At 57.1% G+C, this 13,372-nt stretch overlaps 1 protein-coding gene across 1 annotated transcript in view; it reads left to right on the forward strand.

Annotated features, from left to right (window-relative positions):
• The window catches only part of LOC138841556 (neurotensin receptor type 1), a 38,750-nt gene extending 25,606 nt beyond the window's left edge, over window positions 1–13,144 (forward strand). The window contains exons 2-4 of the mRNA XM_070042278.1: window positions 7,603–7,804; window positions 12,553–12,643; window positions 12,895–13,144. Coding sequence (XP_069898379.1) covers window positions 7,603–7,804; window positions 12,553–12,643; window positions 12,895–13,144 — 543 coding nt within the window. The remainder of the gene's footprint in view (window positions 1–7,602; window positions 7,805–12,552; window positions 12,644–12,894) is intronic.
• The last annotated feature ends 228 nt before the right edge of the window (window positions 13,145–13,372 follow it).

A 13,372-nucleotide genomic window follows, 5' to 3' on the forward strand; every position in this document is an offset into this window, starting at 1 on the left:
AGTTCTGGAACGTTCTGGGGAGAGCCTGCCGTGCCTGCTCCAAGCTCCGGGCCTGCGCTGACAGCTGGCCCTGCCTCCCAGCTGGGCCCAGCAATCAGCAATCACTGCCTGTCCTCAGGGGAGGTCTGTGAGGCGCAGACTTGCTTCCCGAGATTGGCTCTGCCCCCTGCTCTCCCGCCGGAGGAAAGGATGAGCTGATGAGCGGTTGGAGGCTCCAGAAGCAGCTCGGCGGGCCTGAGAGCCGGGGTCTGTAGCAGAGGCCTCAGCGTCCTCCTGCCGCCAGCACCCCATGCAAACACCTTGCCAGGGGATGGGTGGCAGCCCCAGGCATCAGCCTCCCTCTGCCCCGCCGACGGTGACGTTGGAGCCAGAGTAGTGACCACATTACCCCAGGCTCCTGCTGGGCCTCAAGGCGTGGTAGCCGAAGAGGGTCAGGGTCAGAGCCAGAGAGCAGCCTGCCTCCCTTCGTCACAGGGAGAAAGGAAGCCCAGCCAGCAAAGAGGGGGAAGGTACTGGGGCAAAGTGCAAACCCTGGGTGGCCTCCTCTTCTCTCCCCTATCTAGGAGAAGTAGTGGGAGCAAGCCCCCGCCCCAGCCACCCTCCCCTCCACACGCACGTGGAGGAGTGAGTTCCCACGCTGTGCCATCCATAAGCTGGAAGAGCCCGCTCGCTGCTCGCTGCTCGCTGCTCGCTGCTCGCTGCTCGCTGCTCGCTGCTGCCGAGAAAGCTGTGAAGGAAAAACAGAAGTGGGAGGGGAACAGGGTGGGGGCTGGAGGGGCGAAGCGGGGAGGAAAGTGCGGCCTGGGCAGAGAGAAGCACTCTGAGCCCCTGTGGGGGCGCACAGGCCCCCATTCTTACAACCTCAGGCTCCGGATGAGCCCTGGGGCTGAGCATGGCCAGCAGAGCACTTCTAACCCCTTCTCGAGCAGGAGGGGTGCCTGCAACCCCGTAGTCTGGCAGCCCTGAGGTGGCCGGGCTGAAGCAGGAAGCGTCACCTATCTGGGGGCTGGGGCCTGGTGGGCTGGCAAGACAAGAACCTAGTTCGATCTGAGGTGGGTTGAGGCCCTGTCTGTGCTGGAGGCTGGGGGCGGGCAGCCCTCACACGCCTCCCCTGGTCCTCTTCCGGTGGGTAACAACACTCAGCTGTGTGTCTGGTGTAATCAGATTTGCTAAGCATAATTCTATGGAAGCGCCTGACACACAGGGCAGTGCCCAATGTCCCCGGGGAAGCAGAGTGGCCAACTTTGCCAGTGGTTGGTAATTAGCCACTGGGAGGAACAGGATATTTGCTAAATGGCCCACACAATTCAAGGCAAAACAGCCCTGGAAATTGTGGGGCCGGAGTTTCCGCTGCAGCCACAGAGCCGGGCTGTGGCTGGGCACAGGGCAGGGACTAAGTATGTGTTCTGAAGTGCACGGCGGAGCCCTGCCCCAGCCCCACCCTGCCAAGCCTTGCAGCCCAGCCCTCTGCCCAGCTTTTCAGAGCCTCGCCTCCTTGGTCCCAGCTGAGGGCTTTGTGCAAATCCTGGATGTCCACAGCAGCGTCCGTAGGCCCCAGGCTCCCTGGCACAGAGCAGACTGTCCCCCGGGCTCAGCTTCTGGCCAGGGCACAGGCTAAGCCTAGAAGCCTGCTGTGCTGAGTGACTTGGCCTCATGTTTAATCCTTTGAAGTCAAATTACTGCTCAGTTTTAGAAAATGCAAATGAAGGGCTTATTAGTAAATCTTATTGAAGTGGCTCAAGCTTCAGAGGCCAGCACACAGCAGCAGACACGCGCAAAATTGGGGCTGTTAGGCAAAGGGCATTCTCCTGCAGAGACAGAGGTAGAGCGGGGCCTTGAACTCACCGCAGCCCACAGTGTGGGCGGTGGCTTCCTGCGGAGCAGAGTGGGCGTTGGCCGGCAGAAGGGCCCCTCCTGCCCCCCACTGCTGGGCACAGAGAACGTGAGGGCAGAGCCTCGGCCCCAGCTCCTGGCTCTGAGCTGCCGCTGGCCTGGACAAGGATTTCAAAGCCCTGCCATTCGCAGCTTCGCAGACGTCCCGCAGACAGGAACATTCTAGTGGGCTTTTTTGGCCAGCAGCTATTTGAAGCCATGGCAGGCAGACCTTTGTCCCAGAGGGCTGGCTCCCAGATGCGCGTGGCTTTGGTCCATCTGTGAAAGACCGTTGCTCCGAGTCAGTATCCACCCACTCCGGGCTGACAAGGGCTCTGACGGAGGCCAGGCCCTCACCGCTCCTGCAGGGAGGGCGGGGTGTGGGGCAGCCCTGAGGGCTTCAGCATGGAGCAGGTGGACAGTCCAGGGCTTTCAGGAAGGTGACCCCAATCCGATTCCGGCCTCTGAGCTGAGTTGGTGGCCTCCCAGCAGTGGGACTGGTGCCAGTCTGCATGGCACAGCGTGGCACAGACAGGCTGTGGCCCTGAGGGCTTTCTGTTCCTCGGGGCTCAAGCTCAGTGGTCTCTGTGGTCAGCTCTCCGGGCCAGGGCTGCGGCCAGGTGGAAGGAGGTTGCCACCGCTTGTCTCCGCCTGTCTGCCTCACTCAGAGGAGCGGCCAGGCCCAGCTGTCCCTGGTAAAGTCCCTGCCCCAGTAGGCACATGCCTTGCCCAGACTCCTGCCTCAGCTCTGGGCTCTGCTGGTCCCCAGCCCTTGGGCGTGTCTGGGTGCTGTCTGTGGTGCTGACTTCCTGAGCTCTCTGGGGCTCTGAAGCCTCTTGTCAGTGACCCCAGACACTGTGGTCCAGCTGCTCCCAGAAATCCCAAACCAGAGGAGAAAGTCAGGGACCAGGCGGCAGGTGACAGGTACATGAGGAACATGGGCAGAGGCTGCTGAGCAGGGTCAGCCTAGGAGAGGCCCAAGGACTCATGGCCCAGGGCATCTCTCTGGGATGGAGTCACTGCCTGGTCTGGCTCGTGGTCTGTGCTTGGCGGGTGCTTATGTGTTTGTTTGTCGGCTTGTAGACAGTCACTCGGTGCACCAGCCACTGCTCAGGCTGGGGCTTTGAGTCTGGGTTCACAAATGGCCCTTGTTTCTCCCCCCACAAAAGGAGGGAAATAATAGTTTCTGCCTCCCAGATTTCACATGCTCGACCACCAAGGTTGGAAGAGGGGGGCACCCCTGCCATGTGGGCCCCAGCCGGTCCCACGGGCATCATGGGGGTCCCCACTGTGGCAGGTTTCCTCACCTCGCCCTTCTTAGGAAGTTCTGGGATTTGCAAACCTCCCAATAGAGTCTGGACACCCCACCCCCACCCTCCACTACCACCTCGCACGGGCCGGTTGCAGGCAGGAGTCAGGGTTGTCTATCTAAACACATCAGGATTCATTAGGTAGAAAAAGGCCCAGGGCAAAACAAGTGACACCGTGCAGAGCAAGGGAAGACGGTGGCGAGAGGCAGCACCTGGCGGGCTCCAGGCTCCCGGCCATCCTCAGCCCGGATCAGAGCGCCTCCTGCAGCGGGCGGGCCTGCACCGCAGCGGGCAGGCCAGCACCACCGCGGGCGGGCCTGCACCGCAGCAACAGGTGTGTTGTGTGCATCCTCCCCTCCTGCCCTGTCCTAGCAAGATGGGGCCCAGCAAGCTCACACCCGCTGCACAGAAGCACAGGCCCTTTGTGATTATCTTACCCTTTCCCTCTGCCTCTCTCCTCCCCACAAAAGAACAAATGCAAACAGGGCAGAGGCCCAGGCCCAACCCAGCCCTTGCCTTGCCCCTGGTGACCACCTTGGGTTCTGTTGGTTTACACATGCTCAGTCTCAGGGCTCAGCACCTGTGGAGTCCTCGTGCAGAAATGAGAAAGCAGAGCCTGCTCAGGAAAAAGGGCTGGAGTTCTGTTTAGGACCATCTCGACGTCACAGCTGCCCAAGAACAGGCTGGGGCTCCATCTCCCTGAGGTTCACGTCCCCACCACAACTCACAGACCCCTGCTCCCAGGTGCCCGGCCACCGCCCAGAGGCCCCGCTCATGCTCAGGACTGTCCAGTGCCAGCTGGGAGGTGTGGCTGGCAGATGGGGGCGCGGAGAGCTGAGATGTCCTCGGGGTTTCTGGGTCCAGGCGTGGATGCCCTGGCCAGGGCCTTATGCTTGGTACACCCCACCAACCCGGCTTCCTAGAGCACTCATTCACTGGCCAACACCCAGCCAGCACTGCAGTGCCCTGGCCGCAGACAGGCGCAGGAGAGACAGAGGTCACTGCAAGCCAAGGCCTCACCAGACGCCAACACCGATCCAGCCAGGTGACCTCCAGCGTTGCTCTGGGCTTAAATTCCTGCTGAGGCTGGGATTTGTCTTGGATGTTTCAACGTTCACTGGTTGATACATTGATATGTCACAATTATAAAACCCAGGGCTAAAATTTATAAGAGCATCTGAATAGATACAGAAAATACATCTGTCAAAATTCACCATCCTGCAACTGTAACCCCACCGTACATAACAACTTAAAATGTAAAAAGAAATTTATCATCCTTCATGATAAGAGTCAAACTGAGAACTCAGTAAACAGCACCCCCCCACACAGTAAAGGGGACACACCCCACCCCCAGCATCACAGGAGCTTTTCTCCGGGATCAGGACTGGAGACCACTCTCCCCGCTGATCCAGCACAGCTAAGCAGCACTGTGTCAGGAGAAAGCGATAAAGAAGTGAAATTGTCTGTTTGTTGACAACATGATGTTATTATAGAAAACCCTCAAGACGGTGCCGAAAAGCCATTAGAACTAATGAGCAAATTAAGCATGGCTACGGGATACAGAGAAGCAAAATATGCCACATTTCATACACTACAGCATCACAAAAATGGATTGTGTCTACACACTAGCAATAAACTAGGAAAGAAACCAAAAGCAACTCTATTTACAATAGCAACAAGAAATTAAATTCTCCGGAATAAATTTAACCAAGGGGATGAAAAATCTGTAAAATTATAAAACACTGATGAACAAAAATGAAAGGAAATACAGAAGGAAAGACACAGCTGCAGGGCATTCCCTACCAAATCCAGTCACGGTTTGCATAGCCGTGAGAAGACCATCCTGAGACCCCAAATATGCAAAGTATTCTTTTTTTTTTTTTGTCAGTCGTGGGGCTTGAACTCTGGGCTTGGGCGCTGTCCTTGTGCTCTTCAGCTCAAGGCCAGTGCTCTACTGCTTGAGCCACAGCACCAGTTCCAGTTTTCTAGTGGTTTATTGGAGATAAGAGTCTCACGAACTTTCTTGCCAGGGCTGGCTTTGAACCACAATCCTCAGATCTCAGCCTCCTAAGTAGCTAGGATTACAGGTGTGAGCCACCAGCACCCAGCTATGCAAAGTATTCTTGTGTGTGTGTGTGTGTGTGTGTGTATGTGTTTGTGTGCACTGTGTCTTGTGTCATGTGTGTGCATGCATGGGTCTGCATGCATGCATGTGTGTTTTGTGTGCATGCGTGTGTGTGTGTGTGTTTGCACATGCTGTGGGCAGAACCAGGGGCCCTGTGCAGGCATATCCTCTCCCTCTGAGCTCCATCCTCAGCTTGGCGGGTTTTTTCCAAAACACACTGAAATTTGATGAGAATTGTGTTATGGTCTTGTGCATCTTTTTAATGTTGCTTGATGGAACCCCGATGTCAACAATCCAGCTGGGTGTGGTAGCTCACCGCTGGAATGCCAGATTCATCACAAGACAGTTGGTGGGAGGGCCACTGTCCCAGGTGGTCCCTGGGCAAACATTCAAAATTCTTTCCAAACAATAGCTTAGGCAAGAATGGCTGTAGCTCAAGTGGTAGAGCAGCTGCCTAGCAAGTACAGGGCCTTGAGTTCAAACCCCAGTACCACCCAAAAAATCCACATTTCTTAACTTTACCAGTGATCTTATCAGCGTGTTCCAAAATTCTAACTTTCACCTGAGAACTTGGGTTTTACTAGCCCGTGGTATCTTGCTTTCCTTTTCCTTCCTCCCTCCTACCCTCCCCCACTTCTCTTTCTTTTTGGAGACGTGGCTAACCTTGTGGCCCAGGGCCCTTCCTGTGTCTGCCCTTCTACGCTGCGTGGTCTCACCTGTGGGAGCAGAGCAGCACAGTGGCCGCCAGGGCAAGGATGGGCAGCGATCAATGCTGATTAGACAACAGGAGCTCTCGGTTCTGCCCGATGGCCAGGCTCTGGCGATCTCACAGCCTGTGTCATCGATGGCCACCCCATTCTGTGCACATTTGGGACAAGAGTAGATCTGAGGTGTTCTAACCCAAAAGGACCGTGTGAAGCGTGGGGTTTGCTCCTTAGCTTGACGCTTGTCACCATTCATAACAGACATGCTCAGAACCCCGCATTGCCAGGTGCAGAGATGGGAGGTATGAATCCCAGCACGGCCTCTCCTGGTGCTGTCAGAGCTTTCCCCGAGGCTCTGACGTGTAGCCTGTTGGAAACGCTCCTCATCTGCTGGGGTCACACCCTCCACGGGACCATGCCGGCCGGGGCTGCAGGCAGGGCCTCTCCCCTGCGGGGTAGGAAGCATGGAGGGGTTGGGAGCTGGGAGGCCTGGGCCCCACCCTGGGCTCCACGCTGGGCCCTGCCGGCCGCTGCCGGCCCCCATAGGGAGCTGTCTTTGCTGCCTGTGCTGGGTGAGGTGTGTGGTGTGTTCAGTGTTTTGACATTTAAAACCCGTGTTGGGCACACTCGCGCCGTTCAGCTCTTCCCCGGCTGCAGTGACTCCAGCATTGCGTTGTCTCCTGAGCCAGACCCGGCGCCCGTGAGCGGGCAGAGGACCCCTCACCGGACAGAAGGCAGATTGCAAACAAAACAAGCAATGGTGGGGGGCCACAGGCTCCAGACCCCCACTCTGGGGAAAAGACCCCCTCCACCCACGGGGCCGCCGGAGCTCTGCCCTCGGGGCTCTTCATTCTGTCTTTGTGAAGCTGAGACTTGAAGGTGAACTCAAGCCTCCTCCTCAGAGTCCTGCTGAGTGGGGTCTGGAGCTGCCTGAGGCAGGGGCCGGGGCTGGGGGCTTCAGGGTGCCTGGGCTGGCTCCCAGACCCCAGGGGCTAGAGGGATCGCCAAGTGATTGAACACCTGCTTAGTAACCGTGAGGCTAAACTCAAACCCCAGTACCACAAAAAGATAAAGATTTCAGGTCCAGCCACTTTGGGGGGGGGGCCGCTCTCAGACTCAGTTTCCCCAATGCAGAATGGATGTGGAAGTTGGAAGTGGTGGTGGGAGGGGCTGGCACTGCCCATGCCCTCGGCAGTGGGGAGGAAGAGGATCATGTGATTCTCCAAGGACATGAACTCTCCGCCTGCAAGGGGGAGCCACAGCTTCAGCCTCCTTGGAGTGGCCTTGAACTTGGGGCTGGGGAGGTGGGCATACCTGTCTGCCCCTGGGAACTCAGCCCAAAGCTTCAGGCCGCTGGGACCCCTGGGGTTTGTGCAACTCTGGGAGCCGGCGGGAGCTTGCCAGCGTAACAGAGGTCCCCCTCCTCTGGGTGTGGGTGGATGGGGCGCCAAGGGGCTGGTCTGCAGCACAACCTGGACGGGGCACTGGACAGGGCAGGTCCTCCCTGCCGCAGGCCCTAGCCTGGCCATGACAACCAGCTGGGTGGGCACACGCCTCAATCCCCCCCCATGGCTGCTGTTGCCTCCTGCAGGTCAACACCTTCACATCCTTCGTGTTCCCCATGGTGGTCATCTCCGTCCTCAACACTGTCATCGCCAACAAGCTGACCGTCATGGTGCGCCAGGCAGCCGAGCAGGGCCGAGTGTGTGCCGCAGGGGCCCAGCCCAGCACCTTCAGCATGAGCATGGAGCCCGGCAGGATCCAGGCCCTGAGGCACGGCGTCCGGGTCTTGAGTACGTAACCCTCGGGTCAGAGGTCAGCAAGGGTGGCCAGTGCTGCTGGAGCAAGGCACTGGAGTGCCGGGGGCCCAGAGGCCCCGCTCCGCTCCCCCCTCCCCACGTCCCTCCGTCACCAGGTCACTCCGCGGGATGCTGGGCACCAGGGTCAGCAGAGGGGGTCAGCGGAGGGGTCAGCCCTGGCACAGGCAGCCGAGCACTGCTGAGAAGCTCACACAGCGCGGTAGTATTCAGAGGCAAATACAAGGGAGGAGAAGGTGAGGCGGAGCCGCTGGACGGGCGGCTGGGGCGGCTCAGAGTGGATGTCCACTCCTCAGGACCAGGAGCTGGTCTTGGCAACAGAGCCCCAGGCAGGAGGCATTTGTGCAAATTCCCTGCAGTCAGAGGTCAGGGGAAGTCTCCTGGAAGTCCAGAGGCCTCTCCTGGCTCTGTGCAGTGACTTGGGGAGCGCGCCAAGACCACAGCCAGGGCTCCTCTTCCTGACGCTGCTGTGGTCCATGCTGCCTGGCCTCCCTCGGATGCAGCCCACACCCCTGGGCTCTGGGGCTCTCTATTTAAAGGGACCCCTAAAACTTGGGGAATTTTTAAATTATGCTTTAAAAATACATAGCATAAGCTGGGTGCTGGTGGCTCACGCCTGTCATCCTAGCTACTCAGGAGGCTGAGAGCTGAGGATCACAATTCAAAACCAGCCCAGGCAGGCAGGTCTGTGGGACTCTTAGCTCCAATGAACCACCAACAAACCAGAAGTGGCACCATGGCTCACTTGAGCTGAAGAGCTCAGGGACAGTGCCCAGGCCAAGTTCAAGCCCCATGACCAACCCCCCCCAAAAAAGCATAAAATGGACCATCTCCAGATCTCTTCTGCTTCCCCAGCTAAAATTCTGTCCCTGCAAAACACCAGCTCCACAGCCCCCCACCCAGACCCCCTGCTCAGCTCTTGTCCCTGTGACTCTGACTCTGGTAGGGACCCCAAATACATGGAAGCATACAAGATTTGTTGTGTGTATATGTGTGTGAGAGAGAGAGAAAGAGAGAGATAGAGAGACAGAGACAGAGAGACAGAGAGAGCTCACTGATCCTGAGGCTTGAACTCAGGGCCTAGGCACTGTCCCTAAGTGTGTGTGCTCCAGGGGAGTGCTCTACCGCTTGAGCCGCAGCTCCACTTTGGTTTTCTGGTGGTTTATTGGAGATAAGAGTCTCACTGACTTTCCTGCCCAGCCTGGCTTTGAACCGTGACTCTCAGATTTCAGCCTCCTGAGTCGCTGGGATGACAGGCATGGCTCACTGGCAGGCAACTTCACATCACTTTTTGAGTTTTTTTGTGTCTTTCGCTAGCGTCAGTTAGCTGTATGGGTGGGCTCTGTCGGAGGTACCATGCTGAGATTCACCCGCCCTCCTTTTCCCTCGCTTCCCCCCCCCCCCCCCCCGTCCAAGCCAGCCCCAGCCAGCACTGTTCCACGCGCACTCAGCTTTGTGTAAAGCATTGTCACTGGGCTCACCCTCCTTCCCTCCCTCCACGTCCCTCTTCCCACACGCGTGCCCTGTCCTAGACAGCGCCTGCTCTCCATTCCTGTCATCCACGTTCTTCAGCGTGTGCTTTGTTCCGTTTTCACGGTGACGCTGCACACGTTTTCACCACGCTGGCCCCTGTGTTGCAGCTTTCAGGGCTTCGTTTTGTCATCTTCATTGACAGTGCTGTGCATTTCAGCGTTGCTCCCTCCCCTTCCCCACCACCCCCTCAAGTGGTCTCTTATCACAAGCATTCTGTATGCACGCATGCGTGCGCGTGTGTACGTATACACACACGATCTTGTACATGCTTGCTTATCTTTTAGGTCTAGCGGCCACCTGTGAGAAGATGCATATGACCTTTGTCCTCTGAACCTGAACTAGTTTCGTTCCCGTGGTTTCCAGTTCTGTCCACTTCTCTGGGAACTACATGGTGTCATTCCTCCACGGGGCTGAAGAGAGCTCCCCTGTGTACAGCGACGGCCTTCGCGTCTTCACTGGCCAGTTGCAGGGCTATCTGGCCGGTTTCTAGAGCTTGGCAATCGTGAAGAGTCAGGGGCGCTTCTCTACCCAGGCTCCGATCCTTGAGCACCTGTTGGATCCATCATGTGGTGTCCTGCTTTTAGCTTTTCTGAGGAGCTTCCTCCCTGTTCACGCTGGTTTACATTCCCACCTCCAGTGCATGAGGCCCTTCCCTGTGCACTCCGGCACTTCCTGTCTGTGTTGATGGCCGTTCTGCTCAGTGAGAGGTACCTCACAGCTGTTTTGGCTTCTATCTCCCTTATGGCCAGGATGATGAGCACTTCTCGATGTAGTTCTTTGTGGATTTCTTCATTGGTACTTCAAGAATTGTCTGTTTCATTCACTCATCCACTTGCTAATTGGATTGTGGTTCTCCGGGAGCTCAGTTTTTGAGCTCCCTGTTTATTCTGGTTATGAATCCCTTGCCAGCTGCGCTGTTGGCAAAGATTTTTCCCTCGTTCTGTAGGCTGTCTCTTCAATCTAGTGACTGTTTTCTTTGGTGGGCAGGGGCCTCTTGGTTTGACGCGATCCCGTTTGTCAATCCTTGCTCTTATTTTCTGAGCCATTAGAGCTCCTGCCTGTGCAATATGTTCTAGTGTTTTCTCTGCTCTTTCCCACAGTGATTTTTAAGTTTCAGGTCTTACATTAAATCCTCAATCCACTTTGAATTGGTATTGACACAGGATGAGAGGCAAAGGTATGGGTTCATATCCTGTTTTCCCAGCACCATTTATTGAAAATCCTTTGTCAGCCTGGCACGGGTGGCTCACGCCTGCCATCCCAGCTACTCAGGAGGCTGAGATCTGAGGATCGCGGTTTGAAGCCAGCCCAGGCAGGAAAGTCCGTGAGACTCTTACCTCCTATCAACCACTGGAAAACGAGCCCCAGCCTTGAGCAAAAGAGCTCAGGGTCAGTGCCCAGGCCCTGAGTTCAAGCCCCATGACCAACAAAAACAAAGCAGAAATCCTTTGTCAAACATCAGATGGCTGTCTCAGCACAGTGTCTTGATAATCACCATATCATGGCTGGCGAGATTTCTCCCCCTTTCTGTGGGCTGCTCTTCCACGCCGATGATTGCTCCAGAAGTTTCTTTTGTTTTCATGTTGTCCCATTTGATTCCTTTTTCCTCCTGTGGTCCGTGCTTTGCAGCCACGCTCACGACATCGCTACCCACACGCGTTCGGAAGTCCTTGCATTGCTGCTGCTGTGCGGAGCCTCTCTGAAGACCTGAGTTTTAGGACAAATGTTTTTCTTTCTGCAGCAAACATCACTGCAGCAAACATCACTGCAGCAAACATCACTGCAGCAAACATCACTGCCAACAAATGGACATCGACAGGGTCGCACTGGGCGTATGGACAGCTCTATCCATTCACTTATGGATAAGTTTGAGGACAGCTTTGTCCATACATTTAATGCAATAATATCTCTCTTTTTGTTGTTGTTGTTGTTGTTGGTTATGGGCCTGAACTCTGGGCCTGGGCGCTGTCCCTCAGCTCTTCAGCTCAAGGCTAGCGCTCTACCGCTGGAGCCACAGCACCACTTCTGGTTTTCTGGTGGTTTATTGAAAGAGTTTCATGGCTTTTCCTGCCTGGGCTGGCTTTGAACCATGCTCCTCAGATCTCAGCCTCCTGAGTAGCTAGGATTACAGGTGTGAGCCACCAGCACCTGGCTTGCAATAATATCTTAATAGCATTTCTTCCCATCTACAAAGTCAAGGTGTCCCCATGAGACCATCTCTCTCTCTCTCCCTCTTCCTCTCTCTCCCTCTCTCTCTCCCTCTTCCTCTCTCTCCCTCTCTCTCACCCCCTCCCCATCTCTCCCTCTCTCTCCCTCTCTCTCCCTCTCTCTCTCCCTCTTTCTCTCTCTCTCTCCCTCTCTCTCTCCTTCTCTTTCTCCCCCTCCCTCTTCCTCTCTCCCTCTTCCTCTCTCTCCCTCTTCCTCTCTCTCCCCGTCCCCCATCTCTCCCTCTCTCTCCCTCTCTCACCCCCTCCCCCATCTCTCCCTCTCTCTCTCCCTCTCTCTCTCCCTCTCTCTCTCCCTCTCTCTCTCCCTCTCTCACCCCTCCCCCATCTCTCCCTCTCTCTCTCTCTCCCTCTTCCTCTCTCTCCCTCTCTCTCCCCGTCCCCCATCTCTCCCTCTCTCTCTCCCTCTCTCTCTCCCTCTCTCTCTCACACACACACTCTCTCTCCCTCTCTCTCTCACACACACACTCTCTCTCCCTCTCTCTCTCACACACACACTCTCTCTCCCTCTCTCTCTCACACACACTCTCTCTCTCCCTCTCTCTCCCCCTCCCCATCTCTTCCTCTCTCTCTCCCTCTCTCTCTCACACACACTCTCTCTCTCCCTCTCTCTCTTTTCCTCTCTCTCTCTCCCTCCCCATCTCTTCCTCTCTCTCTCCCTCTCTCTCCCTCTATCTCTCCCTCTCCCTCTCTCTCTCTCTCCCTCTCTCTCCCTCTATCTCTACCTCTCCCTCTCTCTCTCTCCCTCTCTCTCCCCCTCCCCATCTCTTCCTCTCTCTCTCCCTCTCTCTCACCCCCTTCCCCATCTCTCCCTCTCTCTCTCTCCCTCTCTCTCTCCCTCTCTCTCTCCCTCTCTCTCTCTCACACACACACTCTCTCTCTCTCTCTCACCCCCTCCCCCATCTCTCCCTCTCTCTCTCCCTCTCTCTCTCTCACACACACACTCTCTCTCTCTCTCTCTCTCAGGGGCCGTGGTCATTGCCTTTGTGGTCTGCTGGCTGCCCTACCACGTGCGGCGCCTCATGTTCTGTTACGTCTCCGATGAGCAGTGGACCCCGTGAGTACTGGGACGCTGGGGACCCCATGCAGGCAGGGGTGAGGGGTGCTGAGCCCCCGGCCTGGGTGAGGCCGCTGGACAGAGAAGACGGCGGAGGGACCGGCGGGTCCAACCTTTGCAGGAACAGGTCTGGCCGGCCAGGGAGCGGAGCTGGGCTGAGAAGCACCCCAGGCAGCCACCGGGACCCCAGCACCCTGCAGTCCCCCAGGCCCCGCGGCCGAGCTCTGAGCACCTCTCTCCTTCTCCCTCAGCTTCCTCTACGACTTCTACCATTACTTCTACATGCTGACCAACGCGCTTTTCTACATCAGCTCCACCATCAACCCCATCCTGTACAACCTGGTCTCCGCCAACTTCCGCCAGGTCTTCTTGTCCACACTGACCTGCCTCTGCCCCGTGTGGCGACGCAGGAGGAAGAGGCCGGCGCTCTCCAGGAAGCCCAACAGCGTGTCCAGCAACCACGCCTTCTCCAGCAGCGCCACCCGGGAGACGCTGTACTAGGCCCGGCCGCCCCCCGGCCCCCCCCCGAGGCCCGGCAGCCGCCCCATGCTGGCCACATGTGGTGGGGCACTGGTCCTTGGCCGCGCAAACCAGGCCTGCGGCCGCTCACCCATTTCTTTTCCATTTCCCTCCTCCCCATCTCCTCCCCTCCTTCCTCCCCTCCTTCCTCCCCTCCCTCCTCCCCTCCCTCCTCCCCTCCCTCCTCCCCTCCCTCCTCCCCTCCCTCCT

This window comes from Dipodomys merriami, unplaced genomic scaffold (genome assembly GCF_024711535.1).
Source record: "Dipodomys merriami isolate MVZ:Mamm:240054 unplaced genomic scaffold, mDipMer1.0.p SCAF_322, whole genome shotgun sequence".
Lineage (NCBI taxonomy): Eukaryota > Metazoa > Chordata > Mammalia > Rodentia > Heteromyidae > Dipodomys > Dipodomys merriami.